Below are 20,347 nucleotides of genomic sequence, written 5' to 3' on the forward strand. Positions count from 1 at the left end.
TCATCTGTCTTTACTTCCCTTATTCCTGGTCTAGCAGTAATGGGCTTGTTTTGACATCTTGTTTTAGGGCAGGGGGAGGGGGACTATATAAATAATTTATGTAGTTCTGTAGCAGCGTTAGCCAGCCTCTCCAAGTCGGTACTGCTGCAGCCCTGCCCTCCCTGTGGGATTATTTTTGTACGGCTAGTTTTTTGCCAGCTTAACTTCCTGAACCAGCTCATTGCAGGGTCAGACAAGTGCTTGGACAGGCACATTGAGGGAAGAATAAAACTGGGTGGACTGCAGCCACACAGCTTAAACTGATAGGCTTTTGCCAAACTACCTAATACAACCAACCAGTAATGCAAACATTTACTTTACAGCCGTGCTTGTTTTGTGTTCCTTGGAGATGCTGTATGCTTTGGTGCTAGAAATGTCAAGTGACTAAATCTTTGCTGTTTCATAGGAAAAGTTAATGATTTTCTCTAATGAGTCAGTAGCTCTTGGCTTGCATAAGTTTGGTAATGGAAAAACAAAGGAGTGTGTTACATTGAAAGCATAAAGGGCTGGTTAGCTTAATAATCTAAAGGACTCTGTCAAAGCATTTAATAGTGACAGGCTGCAGAAATCAAGTCTGACCTTTGAGTTAAGAAAATGGTATCTGTAAACATGCAGGCTTGTTTTACTATTTTTAATAAATTTTAATATTGCATAATAGAAGCACCCAAGGTACTTGCCTATGGGAAAACCATCACAACAAAAATTTCTTACTGATAGGTTGCATGGTTTGCCATGAGTCTTACCAAACTTTCCTAACACATACTAAATAATTATGAGAGCTCTAACTACTGCTTTATACTTGAAAAAAATCAAAATGTAAAAAACAGGACTGAAGGTCCTAATGCATAAAAACATAAAATATTTAAATGCTTTGTTTTTGGAGACCTTGCTTCAACAAAATAAAAACTGATCCCCAAAATACTTCACGTTATAATATTTAGAGACTCTAATGCTGTGAATCTTGTACATGCCTGCATTTGCAAACTCACTGGTCTTTTGTCTTAGGGGTTTCTATTGTGTTGAATTAAGTGTGCATATGACTGCAGAATCGTACCTCACTTGCACTTAGTATCTGGAGAATGTCACAGAGTGAGGAGGTAACCGGTGCGCTGTGGTACCTACAGGTGGGACAGGCAAAGCAGTTCTGCTTCAGGAGAAGCCTAGCACGTATGCAGTGAACTCTGAAATGACTGATATGTAAATGAAAAAGATCTCTAGAGAGGAATCAAAATTCTTTTAAACTATGGACAATTCCCAAGTATAGCTGTCTGTCATCTATACTAGCTGCAGGCAAGCATATTAAATGCATTGAAATCAATGAAGCGATAAAGAAAATTAGTATGGTTTCTAGCTACAAATTATCTATATGCTATAAAGATGGCAATTCTTTTCATCTTTCAGATGAACTTTCAAAATTAAAAGCCCTTTTCCTTTGCTAGTACTTCATATACTTTTAAAAATGTTGTTTTGAGCTCAGCATTGATTTTTTTTCTTAAAAAAAAATGCTTACAATGTGTGCTCACAATGACCCTTTGCTCTACCTTGAGCAGTACATAGTATAGGCAAGTCTTCTGTGAACCACTAGACTTATTATGCTACCAGCATGCTTACATCTTACGTGCTTTTCCAACCTTGCTCTTCATAGCAGCCTGCACAGGGTATGGATCCAGTCCAAGAGTTGACTTAAAGTATCCAATTTTGAGAGACTGCTGTGCTTACCCTAAGTTATGCTTTGCTCTTGCTTACAAAGCTTTGAAAAACTTCCCCTTTTGATAATTTCCTTTGTGATGATTTATGATTCAGTTTTGCTGATGGCTTTGGTATATTTAATTACAGAAGTCACATTTGTGGTGTACTTCCATGCTGCTCTTGACTTAACAGTAATAAATAATGATGCTGAGTTGCCAGCCCTTCTATTAACATTGTATATTAAAATGCAAGCAGTACACATGTTGTTCCTTCAGGTGGTACATTAAGTAATTAATATATTAATAGGTAAATTTCTAGGTAGATATGTTACAGAATTTTCAGGGATTATGCATGTTAATTCTTCATTTCCTAAAATGTTCTAAATAGAAGCTGTCTTTACCTTGTGCTCTGGGTGAATTTCTCTTTAATAGAGTTGTATTCATTGCAGTCTTGCTTCTAGCTTCTCTAAACCATGTGTGGGACTTAATGTTGGTACTGAAGATGGCAGCATCATTGGTTCTGATTACCAGAAGGGATCTTTTGGATATGAGGGATTGAAAGGGGGGGGTTTGTTAACTTAAAGATCGGAGTTGTTTTCAGATTCTTGGAAAAGGAGATGTTTCACCTCTGCTTTGGAGTAATACTGCTTAGGAACAGAGGGATGACTTTAGATTTAATAAAGAGAAATATAAATAGAAAATGTTTTCTTTGCCTCCGAATCAGTTATTTTTCAGTCATGGGATTCAAGTCTCACATAAGGCATAAAAATAGGACTTGAATTCTTCCAAACCTGTACACTCTAGCTGCATTTTTCACTAGAAATTACTAGAATATAGTTCAGTAATAACTTCCAGACACTTAAACTAATTGGGGTGTGTGTAGTTTATGCAATGTGTTCTCCTGCGAACTGCTGACTGCCTTTAACACAGTGGCACTGCGTTGATGCTGCACCTTGTGTCTCCAGAAAAATGCAGTGCCAAAGCACAGTGGAGTTGAAGCTCTGGAACAATTTGTGTTTCTTAGAATATTGCTGACTGACTGCTGGCTTCGGGGCAGCCTCTGTCTTCCTTGCGCTGTAGCAGCTGGCTGCCTCTCTTCCATACAGTCCCACAGGCGTATCCTATTTTGATGCAAGCTCATGAGAAGGTGTTCTGTCCTTAGACAGGCAGCTATCTGAACGTTATTTCTTGCTAGCTTCTTGTTGGCTCATTTAACACACACAAAACAGTAGAAGAGCAAAGCCTTCCTTATTCTAGTGAAGTGTCAGATACTGGCTGCTTATGCCATAGCACAGCTTTTCCTAAATACCAGCATTTAAGGCTCTGTCAGCACGCGCTGCTTGCTGCGATGGCAGGTTTGTAGTCCGTGTTTTCACCTGTTATATAATGGCATGTAATTTTAACAGCTGAGTTTATGTAACTGTCGGGAAGTGTGCGTATGTGCTGTCACCCTCTTTGATTGCATTTGGTCTGAAGCACTTGGAGAAGAAGGGTATTTGCACACATTCTGTTTTTTGTTAAACATGCCTTATTTGAACAAAGATATCTGATTTTGCGGTTCCCAAGAGGCTGAAATCTAAATAAAAGGCATGAATAGACTACAAGGGAAAAGTGAGAAAATACAAGCAGCTGCTGATGAGTCTGCAGCTAGGTGTATAACGGGAGAGATGAAGTACAGATGGTGCCATGCGCGTGCAGCATCCTGCCACACAGCGCAGAATGAACGTGCTCCCTGGAAACTGGGGGAGGCTGAGGGCATCCTGGGGGGGATTTTAGTCTTTTGTAAATTTGCCTGAGTTGGAAAAGGCAGTTTGTGTTTTCCTTCAGGACTGTGCTGGTCGCAGAGGGTCTGCCCCTTCCACTAAGACATCGGCCACTGCCGTTTCCCTGCACCCCCCAAAGCTGCGTGGTGGTCCCTGAGTCTGGGGTTGGTTTTGTCTGCTTGCCTTAGAAGAGTCTATCTTGATCTGGAGTCAACAATTTTTAGCGTTACTGCAATATTTACAGAAAGAGCTATGTAAACATGGAACAAACAAAGGGATGCAGTGGCTCATGCCCGTTTGTTGATGCGGGTGTCCTTCGTTCACCTCCGGCACTGTGACCTTGAGGCTCATCCCTGCAGCAGCATGGGTTGTTTGTGTGAAGGTGAGGCGTGGTAGTTCTGATCTAGCCAGACCATAAAGAATTTAATCCCATGTCATATAGGAAAACCATTAATAAAGGTAGAAAAGACACGAATAGACTCACAGACTACTGAGGGGGCTGCTGAAAAGTAAGCAGTGCTGCGGTGGATGGATAGCTTTTGAACTGTACCAGGAGGAAGTTACCAGTGATGTTTCTTGGGAATTATGTTTGGTATTAAACTTGCTTCATGCTTTTGTAAGCAATCCTGGCACAAAGAGTACACTAAAAACCCTGATGATGACGTAAAGTTGGGAGGCTGAAGATATGCAGCAAGAACTAGGCGTCCTTGAAAGCTTCAGTAAGAGAAACAGGATGAGTTTCGTGGTAAAAACTGCAGAATCATGTACTTGGAAAATGAAATACTTCTGCTGCAATTGCAAGCTTGTTGAACAAAATGGGAGGGTTATTGGGATGTTGTGACTAATCATAGGGTGACCAAATTGTTAACATAATGTGGCTGTGAGTAGGGTAAATGGAGTATGTACAAACAGTCTGGGTAGTGGAAGAGAGAGCATAAATGCTTTTGTCCAAAGCACTAATAAAATGTTGTGTTTATATACGTAGAGTAACTGACAGAGGAATTCAAGGCGGAACAGGTGCAGAGAATGAATGGGGAGCCTGACCCAGAGAGGACTGCCAGTCTGGCTCATTGGTTCACCAGGAGGCCAGGAGTTGCTGTGATTGATGTCTTGGAATGCACTGGAAGTAAAGGACTCTTCCCCTTCTGTGATATTTAGGCATAAGGGCAGTGTTGGTCCAAGACCAAGTAAACAGCCATTAATAAATTTAGATGGAAGGCAGAGGAAGGTTGCTGACGATCTGAGCAAGTAGACTTTTCTGTTCCTTCTGCTCTTGGAAGGGAGGGGTGGATGCCGGCAGGCTTTTAGAGCAGAGTTTGGCCTTCTATCTTCCTTCCTTGCTTCAAATTTCCTCTGCCCTTGATATTGATATTAGCTTTGCTATTAGACCGTGCTGGGGAAAAAGGAGCATTTTAGCTCTGCTTCACTGTCTATGGATCCTTGTGTAACAGATGAAGGCGTGTAATGGGAGCCTGGGAGAAAACTGGTGGCCATTATGTGGAAACACTGCAGAACAGGATGTACATAAGGTCGGTCCTTTGAATTTTGAAAAAGGAAACTGGGCTAGCACATGCAACTGGCATTATTCCTTATTCCATTGTTCTCCCAATGGCTTTGCAGGTTTTGCTTGTGATAAGACGCTGCTGGTGCTTAGCTGTAGGGCGATCAGTGTGGGCAGATGGATGCACATCCCAGCCACTTCGTGATTTGTGCTGGTACCAGTGTACCTGAAACTCACGTTAATCATTTTGTTGGATCACCGGCTTCTGATGACAGCTGGTCAGAAGCTTCTGACCAGCTAAGAAGGCTGATTTTATAAGGTATTTTGTAGGAATGTGCCCTTTTCAGGTAGTTCTCGTGCAAGGTATGGAATTTCCAGGCAAGGCAAAGGAGCTGAACTCACCGTAGCCACTTCTCTGGCAATTAGGGCAGATCCATGGAAGTGCTCTTTCACAGAAACCCCCAATAGTACGTGAATAAATGTAGAATGCTTTGGTTTCCTTTTCAACAAAGTATTTTTGAGCTTCCCATCTGGCTTACAAGACATTTGTTGAATAATTTGTGTCGATGTGGCTTTCGTGTATTGATCTAAAAATAAAGTGCTAACAACGTTTATACTGCCGAGCCCTCTGTAGCTGCTTGCTGTTAGGATTCAGTGAATGGAATTCAGAGCAGCACTCGTTTGGCGTTGAAGCACGGCTTCAGCACTACCACTGGGGAAATAATGATTTTCAAATGAGCTTATAGTTGCACTCTGCAAAGCAAACTGTTAAAACTGCAGGTCTGGATAAGGTCCAGAAACAGTGGATAGCTCTGACAACCCAGTTGGCTCTTCGATGTTATGTAGACTTGAAACAACAGCTAGGTGGCTACAAAAGGGACAAGAAATTATGTTGCTGCTTTTCAGTGATGTATCATGCAGTGTTGAAATATCCGTGCTTTCACAGTTCAGTCACTTCTGTTTGGAAAAAGAGTTATAAATGCAGACTGTTAATAATGCAAATATTTATTTTGGACTAGTATTTGATTACTGCAAGGCAAGTTAAAAATGTATAATATAATAATTTTTACAGCATATTTGAGACAATTGGCTGTCTTGCTCTTCCTGCAGCTTTAGAAGTCATTTAGTTGTTGATGGCCACAGACTGTGTGCATAATGAAGATGGCACAAGTGTAACATATTTTGCTTATTGAAAGGGGCAGATTGGTTTGTTTTTTCTTCATTTGTAATAAATGGGATCTTTGGATGTCACTTGTATGCTATAAATCCCTGCAATTAGCGCATATGAATTTCAGCACATGTTAATAGCACTACTACTTGAAAGCAATCCTAATTCTTGAACTGCTTATATTCACTGGGATTGAATTGAGGGCCTGAAGTAGCCTATGGGTCATGAAATGTGAATTTTCAATCCTTACACCATTTTTTTAATGTTAGCAGTAATTGCAGTTCATGAAAGGTCATTTTAAATACTGTTTTTGAGGGTGTGCAGTTTTTTGCAATATCTAATAACAAGTTTGTATAAAAATACTTATTTTTTACATTTTGTGCTGTCTGATCTTAAAGTAAGTCCCATGTTTTGTTAATATCAGTGTTAAATATCCAGGTGTCATTTGCAAAATGTAGAGGTTCTAAGTGACCACTGTGATTGAAAGGAAAGCCATGGAATTTCCCAATATGTTAATAATAATAAATGAAGGCACTTGTTCCCTTCCCATACCATTCCTTCCCTCCCCCCTGCCCAACATTTCCTTTTTCTTTTGCCCCCGTAGTTCTTCTCATTTAACCATAAACTTTCAGCTCTATATTTTTAACAAACTTTGAGCAACTTATTTTGGAAGGGAAGTAGCTGTACTTGATAAATATCATGAGATTTTTCTACTTTGTAGAGGAAATTTGCATTCTGAATCCTCAAGGTTTAAAATCCTTGTATTTGCCTGCCTCTGTAGCCTTTCTCCTGAACCATCCACAACACTGTGTGCAACTAATCAGAATGCCAGCTTGTTAGAATGCCAGGCTTCTGCCCCAGGGATGGAGGGAAAACGCATGATGCTTTCTTTGAGAATCTTTTCCCACTGTCCCAGAAGATATGTAAATTATTCTGTTCACTATAAATTGCTACTACTATATTGCCACTGTCGTGTACAGAATATTGTATAGTGATCCACATTTCCAAAATTCTGAGACAAAAATTTGTGCAGACTGAAGAAGTTGGTTTCTCTTACCTTCTTTTTTTATTTATTTTTATTATTATTATTTTTTTTGAGTGAAGTTCCTGATCTCAGCTGCTACTTTGGTCAGAGAGAGTTAACACTTGAAGTCTTTTTAATGTCTTTATTTCTCAAATCTGTTAACTATATCATCAGTGCATCACTATGCATCCATGCAATGTTAACATAATGTGTTTTGTTTTCTTGCAGTGATGCTACAGCCTTTTGACTATGACCCTAACGAGAAAAGTAAACACAAGTTTATGGTTCAGTCTATGTTTGCTCCAGCTGATACTTCAGATATGGAAGCAGTAGTAAGTATAGAAGTCAACTTTAATGTCATTCTGTTTCTATCATTCTTAAGACCTTTTACCGCATCACTTAAAGCCTGTTGCAAACAACACTGGAATGTTCCTTGAAAGCATGACGAGATTGCCATCTTTGGGCACGGCAAGGTTTTCTGTATTTATCTGAAGCCTTGGGATTCTTGTGTCAGCGCTGTGTCTTTCAGCACCGCACAACAGTCTGTGGTTGCTTCCTTAGGAGCCTGCTGTCAGTAATGGGATACCAAGCCATGTTAAGTAGTTGTAACTTTTTATATATAAAATGATTTTTTTTTTAAAAGGCTAACTTGGACTACATATTCTAAGGATCAGGTCTGTGGCATCTCCTATATTTTATGCCTTTGTACACTGTCTTGAGTCTTCCTTTGAGCAGCTCCTTTTCCCAGCAGGAATGGGGAGGATGGTTTACAAATACTGAATTTTTCTTTATCCTTACTGTTGTGGCTTGAATGAACTGCCCTTATAGATCTTGTCCTATGGATTACAAATGGGAGTAACAGAAGCATGTAAGTTCTGAAGAAAAGAAGGACAAAAATATCTAGAAATAAGATGTCTGGCTATGTTAAGGTGACCAAGAAAGGAAAAAAGCAGTATGTCTGGTGGTTTTCCTATAGCAATGAAATATTTGCTACTACAAGGAAGCTTTCTCTGGTTTAGATTTTGTTAGTTTGATGAAACATTTAGTAACTGATGAGGGCACAATAAATAAGGAAAAATGCCCTTTACTCTCTAATGTATACAGCTCTGTGCATGTCTGAATGTGTATGTCTAACTTAAAAAAAACAAAAACAAAAAAAACCAACCACCTCAGAATACATGTCATGGTGTTTTGTTTCTTTTTACAGTCGTCCTTGCAATACACATCTTCTGAACAGCTCTTTAAAACTGAGGCACTTTGTAGAGTTAAGAATTTCCCTTTTAGAAGGAGATTTATGGGACTGTATTTGTTTAATGACCTTAAAATAAGATCCAGTGGGAGAAAAAGCAATAGTAATGAAATGTCTGCATCACTAGAATAATCCCGTCTGCATCTCTTTTCTAACTCTACGTGGTATAAAGTAACTCATTAAATTAAAATGTTATTCTGCTAGCAAAGAATGTTTTTAAGGATCTAGATGGTCCTTTCAGTTTTCCAGAGCTCCTCAGACCAATACCATTTCTTTCCTGTAACATTTGATCACTTCTCAGTTTTGTTACCGCTCTCCAAATATCTTCCTATTCTGGATAAACAGGTGAGACAAATTACTAGAATACTATAAAGCTTTCAACACGTTCCCAGCAGCCAACAATCTCAAAATAGAATTGTGACTTCAGCCACAGAAGAGTTGAAGTACGATTCGGCTATTTAGGATGGGTCAAATTCTTCTTCAGGTTGCACTGGGGTTAGCCATAATTTGACACCTACTTGAGATGTGCTGAGCTGTACCCTGCTACCAGAAGAATGGGCAAAGTGAGAAGAAGCATGAGCACTCCAGGACATACAATGTGGACGTTTCTCACTCTTTATCACTACTATGAACCAATTTTTTCAGTTCAGGGTTATGGCTGATATTGAGCACAGATTTATAACTGTTAATCCCTATTAAAAATATTGGAAGGGAATTTTATTATGGTGGACTCTTTAATTGAACAGCAAAGAAGGATGAGAAGGAAGTTACCCATTTTGATTTGTAGCACGTTTGTTAATGTTTAGGCATGGATGCTGAAACATAAGCAGGTGCAATATATCATTCCCTTCCTTTAAATATACACCTCCTGTCTTTTTCTATTTTTTTTTTAATCAGGACCATAGCTCCCCCTGTCTATGCTAATTACTCTTACACATTTCCCAGTTCACTCATCAATTACCCGTGAAAGTTTCAGACTATTTAGAATTATTTATTTTAAAGTGTCTGGTCTGATCTTTAACATACTACTCAATTATGTACTTGATTTTAATTTTTGGTCCTGTATATGGTTAATGGTAACATGATTAACACCTGTGGAGTTTTTCATGAGATGATGTGATTTGTTTATACAATGCGCTACATTTTCCATGTGTCTTATTATACTCTGTTTAATATTAAATTATTACAGTGGAAAGAGGCAAAACCAGAGGAACTCATGGATTCGAAACTTAGGTGTGTGTTTGAGCTACCAGCGGAAAATGATAAGCCTGTGAGTATTTTCAGCTGCATATTGTGTGACTTAACTTAATACCACAGTAAATCATGTAAAATGGCATGTTTATACAGACAGCTATATAAGCAAAAGACAGAACCCTCTGTTTCACCGTCTGGATGGCATCTCTGTTTCAAATGGTTTTATTTTATATTTTTAAATCCTAGTGATACTTAATATTACTAGGAGCTGACTTGAGCAACGTGAAGGCAACACAGCCATAAGGAAACGTTTGAGCTGATCTTTCTTCATTGAATGAAAGATCCCATAGGATAAAAATACTGAAACAAAATAAAAGCTGATTGATGTTCAGTAGTGCTTCCATGTAAGCTCCGAGGCCAATAGCTGTGAACAACACAAATTTGTCTCTCCAGCAGTCCCCTTTTGCTTCCTTGATACAACACTGGTTTTAGTAAGTAGGTTGGTGGACAGCTAGTAAGGAAAATTTAAAAAATGCAGTTAGGGGTTAAGTTGCAATAAGCAGCTGCAATATTGTAGGATCCTTTGTTAGAGCTATGAACACACTGATCAATTTCTGAAGGAAGTATGTATTATTAAGGGTAGAGCTGGTAATAGACTGAGTAAACTGAGAAGTGTTTATAATATGCACACACCAAAGGCACAAGCAGTATAAATTGCACTGGACAGCTTGTGATTACAATTATGTGCTGATAAAATTGCGCTGTTTTGGTCTCCCTGTTTTCTCTACCTGCTCCAAAGAGTGAACACCTGCTCTAAGAATAGGTGCTTCTCTATTAGGCCAGGATACTTTCTATGTTTCCCATTTAGAGGTGTAACAAGAGGAAGGAAAGAAAGAAAAATTTTCTCTAATGCCTAGAATTTATTAGAGCAAAATAAAGTACAAGTACTAACAAGTTCCTCTGACTTTATAAATAAAAGCTTCATGTTAAGACTTTGGGGGCTGTTTGGGTGGGGAAAGAGCAGTTTGTTTTTGTTAGAGCCGGGCCTGTTGCACTCCGGCATGCAGAACAGAGAGGATCCAAATCCAGGAGGAGGGGGCTTTGGAGCTCTGCAGCTTCTCTTTCCTAACTTGGGCTAAAAGTTCCTCAATCACCATAGAAAAAAACAGAAAGGTGGAGAGGTGATAGCTATGGGGAGCAAAGAGAGAACTGCAGCAGAGCAGCTGGGTGGTGCCTAGCAATAGTCTGGCTCTTGGATGGCTGCTTGTGTTGTGCTTGGAGAGGGAAAGGTGAGGGGAGCACGAGGACTCCATAAGCAGAGTGTGAGCAAATAATTCAAGTTCCCTTTCTTACAGTGGGACATGGTGGGACATACTTCCTTTTTTACATGACTGAAAACCAGGGGTCATTCTGTCTGCACTTATAGCTGCTGATCTGGTGTTTTCTGTGGAAAAACAGGAAGGGGAAGTGAAGCTTGCAAAAAGAAGAATGTTGCTTATTTCTTTTGATACAGGCACGTTGCAAGTGTGCACAGAAAATTTTACCTGATTCTCCTCCTAAGTATCAGGTTTGTGGTGTGTTGTTAACTAACCAAAAATCACTCTATCCTTTTTTAACAGCATGACATAGAAATAAATAAAATTGTATCCACAACTGCAACAAAGACAGATTCCTCTGTAATGTCTAAATCAATAAGTTCTTCTTTGGATGACTCTGAAGTTAAGAAAGTAATGGAAGAATGTAAGAGGCTTCAAGTAGAAGTTCAGAGGTTACGGGAGGAGAATAAACAGTTTAAGGTAAAGAGATATTTTTTTCCAGGTTTACCCATTTTCCGAAATACGAAACTCAGACTGAAAGGCTTGGTTACTTCTTTTTAGCATAATACTTTATTATTGTCTGTCAATTGAAAGATGGTGTAGGTTTCTCCCTGTAAAGTCAGAAAAAAAGTGTTGAAATCTGTGGTTCCTTCAAAAGGAGTATTACAGCTCATGTAGTCAGAAACTGATTGGATAGCGACCCAAAGAAATAAATTCACATTCATTTTTTTTTTTTCTTTTCCCATCTAATTTCCTGAGTCTGAAATAAGCTTTTAGTGTTGGATTTGGCCCTGTTCTCTCAAACTGATGGGAGCTTGAGGGCAATGTTGTACTAATACTAAGTTTTAAGTAATTGCACCTATAATATTAATTGAAATGACCAAAGTAACGCAAATTAAAAGGAAATACGCTTCCTGTCATATCCAGCACATCACTGTGAAAGTAAACAGAAGACTTTATCACCATGCTGGGAAAAAAATACAGTAGTTTCATTTATTATAAATGTCTAGTTTCATAGATAAGAGCACCAATAAAAACTTGAAATTTGTGAGTACTGGACCTCAGCAAAAGGAACTCTGTTCTGTCAGCTCTGATGCTGTATGGCTGGCTGGTGCATGAAGAAACTATTTAAACATTTGTAAAACAGTTTTGTTTTGCTCATAGAAATAGCATACATGTATAGCTGAGACATAAGCTTAGCTTCTTGTGTTTTGGTTTTGCCAGTGTCTCCCAGTACTGTGATTGCTATCTGTATTTATTTTTTTTTTTTTTACAAGTCAGTCTTGAGTAAATCCTGTATGGGAGTTACCTAGAACTGAGCTCACACCTTCAGTAACATCTTAAAACTGTGATCTCTATGTTCCCTTTAGTGAAGTGTTAGGTATATCTGTAAAAGATCTGAAAACGATGTTAAATTACCACCAGCCATCAGGTGCTGTCAGTGCCAGACTAGATCTTGCTTAAGATGAAGTTTAAATATTTAAAATTAAAAGTTAAATTTTAAATTTTAAAATTTGTTTTCTAGCAGTAAAATTACCATGTAGTTAAACAATATCTTACTGTTTTTTTAAAAAAGTCAGTTGTTCCCATCCAGATTTGTAGCAGCAATGAGATAAAAGGTAGTCTGTGATTTTTATTATTTTCCTGAAGAAAATGAGTTGCCCCTTTGAATTCAAAAGTGGGAAAACACTCCCGTAGACAAAGCATTTTGAATTCCTCTTACCTGTCAATTTTTAAGGCTGCAGTAACTTTTATTACAATTTTATTTCTGGAATGTTTTTTTATGTATAGACCGGAGGCTTTTGCTTCAATAGCTTATACTTCTTGCACTCTCATAGTGTGTCACGTAAAAACTCCTAACACTATTGCTTCAGCTGTATACCAGTTAGGTCACAAAAGGCTTGCTGTTTACCAGCTCCTAAAGTGATGTGCGTGTGTGTGGAATGGAGCGCGCTAACACCCAGCTGTGCTGCACAACGCTTCAGATCAAGAAGTGTAGAATGTTGTCTCCACTTAAACTGATAGTATCTGGTGTTATGATGTTGTTATGTGTTCTGTCATGCATCTTTAGATCAAGAGAGCTGTCAAATTCATACCAAAAGAGCATCCTAATAGTTAGTGTTAGTTTTGTGACAAAACTTCAGTTATTATGGTGAAGGAAATCGTTTTGTCTTCAAGTGCTGGCAAAAATTCTCTTGTGAAATCTCACTAGGGGAATGATGAATGTAATTCCCTTAAAGCTGCATATTTTTCACAACCTGTCTTAGTGAGTTATATTTTAAAACGTTTTCCCCAACAGCACTATATTCAGTTTCACAGAGCAAGACAAGCATCTTCATGCCATTCCCTTCATCGTTGCTCTTAATGCTCTGGACCTGTCTCCAGACTTCAGACAAGTGTTTTTGCAGGCTTCCTCATTGCTTCCCCTATTACCTTAGCCTTACTTATTACCTTTTGTAGGAGAAAACTTGAAGAGTATGTAGTTTTTTCTCTGCCAGCCTAGCAGAGAACTCCTTTCCTTCTTAAGGTTATCTAGCACATGGAACTCTAAATAAGCTGTAAATTAGTGCTCTCCTATTTTATTATTCATACCTAAAATAAATACAAAGTGAATAATTAAAGCTTTTTTCCAGTAGAAGTAAGCAATTTATCTTCCTGTAGGAAGAAGATGGACTTCGGATGAGGAAGGCACCCCAGACAAACAACCCCATATCTGCTTCTGCAGCTGCTGTGAAGGATGAAGGGCTCAGCTCCAGACTACTCGCTTTGGTGGTTTTGTTCTTTGTCATTGGTGTAATTATAGGAAAAATAGCCTTGTAGAGGCAGCATGCTGGAAATTGTAAATTGATTTGATGGTTCTGCCATATCATTGGATTAAATTTATTCATAACAATGTTTAAAAAAAAATTAATGTATGACATCTCACAGGTCTTGCCTTTAAATTACCCCTGCACAAATATTATGTAACATAATCTAGAAAGTTTAAAATGTACAATGAATGAGTGAATGAAAGAGAATAATCTTCAGTGATGAAGGCAGGAAGAAAATCATGATTTAACACTACAATGGAATATTGTATATGTCATTTTAAACATTCTTAGACCCTGGTACATGTTGCTGAATTACCTCTTTTTAAAAAAAGGGAGAAAAAAAGGAAAATAGAAAAAAAAACTATTCCTCCACTGCTGGAGCTGGCCCTATTGGATGTTTGGAGCTGGGTTAGGCAGGAGGTGTTGATAACTTCTGTAAAATATGTTAATCCACCATTCTGCTCATAAATTTAACAGTTTCTGTCAGTGTCTTCAACTCTGTGCAAGTTACCAATTTCTTGGCACTTAAATGAATAGTGAGAAGCTGAGAAGAATTGTATGTGGCAATGCTGAATGTGCTAGGCATCATTAAGAGGCGTATATTGACTGGTATGACGCTCGTTTGGAATAAAGGTCAATGCCTTGTTCTCATGAAGGGACCAAGCTACATTGCTGTTGGTTCATTTAGTTGAATTAAAATGTTATTCAGAGATGTTTAATGCATATTTAACTTATTTAATGTATTTCATCTCATGTTTCCTTACTGTCACAAAATTGACTAATACTATATGGTATGAAAAGACACCTGTTCTAAAGCCAGTGACTAGAACTAAAAAACTGCTGCTGTAGTGATGCGAGATTCTTCTGCCTCCTGGTGTTTTGGGCACTACACATAAATTGTTGGGAGTTTTGATCATCCGAGCATTGGAGAAACAGTGGTCAGGAAACTGTTTTTGTATGTAAATAAGTCTATCTAGGGGAAAAAATATTAGTAGTAAACTAGTCCTATGCCGTAAAAAGACCAATCCTGTTTGATGATGTAGCATCTAAAAAAAAAAAAAAAAAAGAAAAGAAAAAAAGAAATTAAATAAAGCCCCCAAATTAATGTTTCTTTTGTTACTTTTGTCATGTTCTCAGTTTCGGGGGGGGAACAATATTCTCTGTCAACTTGAGTTTGTTTATGGCATAAGGAAACTAACAGCCATGTTTCAGGAAGATATTTTTTTTTTTCCAGCCTAATTTTAAAATAAGTCTAAACAGCCCCATCTTGAGCATGCTTTACTGATTTACCATGAAATGTGGTGTTCGCAGTAACTGTGCTGACTGCTGAGGTACTGCATAACTCCTCGTATTTTAGCTTAGTTGGATTCAGTAGTCAAGACACTTGATAGCGTATTGAAAGTGAAGCTAAAGTAACTAAGCGTACTTGAATTACAAAATACATAAACTCAGTGTGTCGGACTTCAGTAGTTGAAATAGGTTTTGAGCAAGTGAATTCTTGTGTAATCTTAGATCAGAAATCGTAGTTCACAATCTTAATTCAGAAACTGTTGCTGGCAAAAATTTTGTAACACCCATCAGGATTACTGTACATCTTTGGCTTCTTCCATTCCCGTATTGTTCTGTGATTCCTTGAGAAAGGTGTTTGGGTGGCAGCCTGTCTACTACGCTCATCCTCCATCATTGACCTTTATATTTGTTCAATTTCTTTCTCAAGGGGTTTCTTGTTTTGCAAGTGCAAATAAGTGAAATTTTATCTGAGCTTTAATAAGAAAATGGACTTGGAGGAAACGCTAGCTGGTGTGTTCAGCTCAGGAACCCAACTCTGGAAGTACTTCTAGGAGATCCAACAGAAACAAGAGGTCTCTCTTTATTCCTTTAAAATGTTAGCGCCTTCTTGTCTGCTCAGGGTGGAAAGGGTAAAGCAATTCAGGTGTGCCTGTAAAGGGCAGGGAAGTGGGAGATGAGCTGGAAAGAACGAAACTGTGAGTTCAGTGTGACAAATTGGGCAGAACCGATTAAGAAAAAGATGCTTTCTGGGCTGTAGAAGCTAATGAAAACTTTCCCAGGAAACATGGTAAAAGAACCTTTTCAGAAAGAAAAGTGATGTAAGTGATGCAAAATGAGTTTTCTTGGCTTTGAAGAAAGTATTTGAGAAAAACTTCACTGAAGGGAGACTGAACTACCCAGTACTTTTTTAGAGGCTGTAAACATCTTTATCTAGCTAAGAATGTTATCAGAACAGCTGAATTCCTAATTTTATACCTTTTTTTTTTTCTTCTAGAAAAAGAAAACTTTTGAGTCCTTTGTTCTGCTGAAAAACACCCTCAAACAAATGTTTTTAAAAAAATTTGCTGTCTTTGCAGGGCAGAGGGATCGAAGCGTTAAACTGGTCTCTTGTGAGTATATCTGTAATAATGCGCCAGGCAAATTTTACACACAGTTAGCTGCTGAAGATGGCTTGGCATGGGCAGATCCCAGATGAAGTGGAAAGCCAGCAGAATGTCCGTCCTCCTTCCAGTGTTCAATAGTCACACTTCTCAGTGGTCTGTGACAATTTGGAGCTTCAAGTCATTTGTGAGCAAAGCCGTTTCTGTTTGCGCTCCAGGATTGCAAAGAAGTCCAGCAAAAATTGCTCTCGTGCTCTGCTTGGTGCCTTACAAAGGCAAAATTAGAGACCAGCACACAGGGATATTAGGTAGGTAAGGACCTATTGATAGCAACCGTAGTCTGCAATAGGAGCAGGCCCACATTATCAGTCCAAAAAAAGACTCTAAATTTAACTTTTTATAGTTCAGAACTAAAAAAAAAAAAAAAAAAAAAAAATGAGGTCTTTCCTAACCATTTTTGACAACAGCCTAAACAGACAGTAGCACTGAATTGTATTGAAAGTGCTTTGCTTTTGCTGAGCTTAAAATAAAAAGACTGATGGGTGGAGTCCGTATTGCCTGTCTGTCTGACTGGGCCCTTCGTTCATATGCAACAGAAAGAAAACTAAAAATATTTTTTCTTGCAAAGGCTCATAAAAAGCCAGTTTGTGGATATATTGCAAAAATAATTTCTATACTGGATGGATGTTATAAAGCCACTTTGTTCTCTTACAAACCGTCCTTTATTTGATGACATCAGAAATGCTTTCCTGAAGCATTCATAGAAAACAAATTCTTGTGGAGGGCGTTGCATGGATCTCAGGAAGTTATGCGTGACACACAGCTTATAAATAGCATTATTGTCTGATGTCTTTGCACAACACCAGATATTGGAAAACTGATTGGAGAAACCAAGTTACTACTTTTAATCTAGTTGTTGTCCGTGCTGTTCTTTTAGGTTTACTGTTAATTTTTGAAGAGCCAGTAGAAGCTGCTTAGGTCTTTGCTTTGTGCAGCTTCACACTCCTGACTGCACTCTTTGGGTCCACATCTAAAAGGGCTTGAAGTCTAGTACTGAGAAATGCATGAGAAAATAACTGTGAAAATAGTTAAAATCACATCTTAAAGTAAATGTTCTGTGCATGAATGATCATAATTATTGCTCTGCATTAGCAGCTGCTGAGTGTGAATGCACAGCTATAGCAATGCATATGCAGGCTGGGCCCCCAGTTTCGAGCTGTTGTTAAATAGCCTTAGGGATCACAGAGAAAGTTAATACCGTGGATGTCACGTCGAGAGGGATTGATGTACCATAATGTAATTTTCTAAAAATATAGAACTGTAATAGCTTGGTAATGGTATTCCATGTTAACTTTTTACCAAAATGCTGGTAGTGGGATAAGTTGGAAACTCGCTTCACAAATTGCTAGAATTTCTTCTCACCAATAAATTATTAGGGGTGTCTAGTTGCTGCACATGTAAACTTGCAATTCTTGTTATAATCTTGATTTAGCAGTCTGCACATTTATGTAGTGGTGTGCACACAAAAATGGGTTTTTAGTGTCTTAAGATACTTGTCATTGCAGTTGCCTAATGCAATTTTTTTTTTAGCGAATGGGTGTCATTTTCATCTCCTAATTGGAACATCTCCGTAATTCTTGAGCACGATAGCAACCTAACTGTGGATTCTAAAATTTTCAAACTATTCTTATTTTGCTTTACATAATGTCCTGAGACATCATATCCCGCATTCTGTTTTCTTTATAAAGTAACTGAGAGAAAAACACAACCAAAAAGCCCTCTGTTTGAAATTTAGGAACACGTAAAACGAGTGCTCTGAACCTTGTGTTTGTTGTGGCTGGGTTACAGCTGCGATAGTACTCAGCAGCACTAAAGCAGCTTGGGGTTAGAGCTGCTTTTTAATTCTGTCTGAAAACGGGTTAGCATCCATTACATAAATACTCAAGTGAGCAAGTTGAGAAAGGACAGGTGGAAAGTGAATTGCAGCGTACATATTTGAGATGTTTTTTTGATTCAGAAACTCATATAAAAAGAAGAAAGTAATCTGTATAGGAGTGAGATTAGTTCAATGCCATATGTGGAAGTTAGTTTTCCTTATAATCAGATACATATCTACAAATTTAATTTACTATTTAGAAAATATAAATCGATGTGTAGGCATTTTAGAAAGAAAAGCATCTACTGAGCATGGGTGCTTTGCTTGCTCGTATAGAGTGAAACCTAGCTGTTCTGTAGATTGACTTGATTAAAAGATGACAATGGGCTACGATGCCAGTATAAATCATCTGTTGCAGTTAGATAAATAGAGGGATTTATTGTTAAAGCAGGGCAATGCAGATCCTTTGAACGTGTCCAGCTAAGATTTCTTTATACTGTGCTGACAGCTTCGTGTATACTGAATCACTTTGTCTAATGGGTGTCAGTGCTAAAGTGACACTGTGCATTGTACTGCTGCCTTTTGTTTTGATTAGCTTCAGAGAACAAAGTAATTGTGTATTTCCACTACTCAAATCTGCTAAACTATAAAATACGTTTGTTTTATTAATGGGTTGATCTTTTTTTTTTTTTTTTTACTGGATAAATGTAGGTTGTTTTTTAAAATAACACAAGTAAAAGCTGGCCAGAAGTCTCTAATAAGCGTGCATTTGCACTTCCAAAATGAGTGTATGCCTGTCATTAACTCCACCATTTCCCTTGGCTTCATTTCCTTTTACAGAACTGCTTTCACAGTTTTACTTTGAGGAGTAAAAGTTTGAAAACTATACTAAACTTCCACATAGATGTTTTGCCTCCCTGTCCAGGCCAAGTCTGTCCTGAAGCATCTGCATGAATGAAGACAACAAAAAGGAGCTCTCGAGTCTATGAGTACAGAAACAAGGCTGCTTTTCCTTGAAGCAAACTTGAACTTTGGATCTTTTCTTGTATGATCTGTCATTGGAGAATGGCCTTTTCCAGATGGCAAAACAAAAGAAGTTAAGAAAACAAATGAATTAAGAAGAATTAATTGAAGCTGCATATTACAAGTTGACATTATACATCTGGCCTTTCTGTTTATGTTTCTGCATCGGTACATTTCATTTTTATTTAATAAGTTCCTAATTTTGTGATTTTTTTTCAAGCTTTTGAAGTGCCTATGAAGAACGGAAGAACAGCCTGCAGTAAAGTATTGTCCCCAGTTTAGCTGTACTTCATTTTTTTAATCAAATCTTTTTCTTCAGTGGAGAAACTCACAAGACCAGAAGAGCCTCCTGAGCTCCCTCCTGTTTGAGTTGGCAGAATTCCCACACATAATTATCCACACACAACTACTTTTAAAAGAACTTTATTAAGGCTGTACAAAGTCAAGCACTCACAAGTTAGGAAATGGCAAAAACAAGTGTGCCTGGGCACTGTTAGTTTGGCCGCTCGGTGTGAGTACCTCGCAGTATCTGATCGAGCCTTTGGCACCTGGTCAAAAAGTGAGCTTAGGTGGACCAGAAGGTGTCTAAAACTGCCCCATGTCACATGCCTGACCCTGCATAACCTTACGTTCTCTTAAAACACGTATAGTTAAAGTTTTGAAAGGTCACCTTAAAAAAAAATGGTGTGGCATTACATATAACCCACGTGTACCTCAGGAGTCAGGATTGGCTCCTTTGCATCCCATGCGTGGACACCCGTTCTCAACCCAAGCATCCGACCTAGCGGTGAGTAACGGCCCAAGCTGAAGCAGCAGCTCCTGGGCACACATTTCACTGGCAGGCCACACAGAAATGAGACTGGAGCCAGGAATTTTTGCTTCAGTTCTGAGCCCAGAAGAGTGTTCCTGTGACAGCTGCAACCTTTCCTGACCAGTTTCTTTCTGATGTATTCTGAGCTGTAAAATCAGTCCAGGCCCTAGCCCCTTGGTTCAGCCAAGTCATCCTCATTCCTGCGCCACTCCTTGGCAAAGACACGGATGTTTGACCTAGCCTCTTTCATTTTCCATCTCTTTCCTCCCAGGGCTCCTCTTCCAGTCTTGCTCTTCCGTGTGACCTTCCCTGCCTGTCTCAGACTTCTGGCCCACAGCAGCCCTTGGTGGCTGCTCGCGGGCTGCCTGGCAGAGCGGACCCTGATGCGTCTGACTGCTCCCAGGTGCCAGCTCCCACCTGGGGTTACAACTCGCCCTTCTTCCTCTTTGATCAAGGTTGCTCATCCCTCTTGTCACACTAGGTAGACTGTAGAGC

The 20,347-nt window shown here is 38.7% G+C and overlaps 1 protein-coding gene and 1 long non-coding RNA gene across 2 annotated transcripts in view; one reads left to right on the forward strand and one right to left on the reverse strand.

The window, feature by feature from the left end:
- VAPB (VAMP associated protein B and C) overlaps positions 1 to 14,857 on the forward strand; it is a 30,664-nt gene extending 15,807 nt beyond the window's left edge. Inside the window, exons 3-6 of the mRNA XM_035344140.1 lie at positions 7,412 to 7,515; positions 9,622 to 9,702; positions 11,246 to 11,422; positions 13,604 to 14,857. Coding sequence (XP_035200031.1) covers positions 7,412 to 7,515; positions 9,622 to 9,702; positions 11,246 to 11,422; positions 13,604 to 13,762 — 521 coding nt within the window. The 3' untranslated portion in view covers positions 13,763 to 14,857. The remainder of the gene's footprint in view (positions 1 to 7,411; positions 7,516 to 9,621; positions 9,703 to 11,245; positions 11,423 to 13,603) is intronic.
- Positions 626 to 16,181, reverse strand: LOC118176868. Its single transcript, XR_004755561.1, has 3 exons — positions 16,048 to 16,181; positions 10,064 to 10,071; positions 626 to 640 (listed from the first exon to the last, which is right to left on the reverse strand). It is a non-coding gene; the product is annotated as an uncharacterized LOC118176868 (long non-coding RNA).
- Positions 16,182 to 20,347: the final 4,166 nt, after the last annotated feature.

The sequence above is a fragment of the Oxyura jamaicensis genome, chromosome 20, assembly GCF_011077185.1.
Source record: "Oxyura jamaicensis isolate SHBP4307 breed ruddy duck chromosome 20, BPBGC_Ojam_1.0, whole genome shotgun sequence".
Taxonomy (NCBI): domain Eukaryota; kingdom Metazoa; phylum Chordata; class Aves; order Anseriformes; family Anatidae; genus Oxyura; species Oxyura jamaicensis.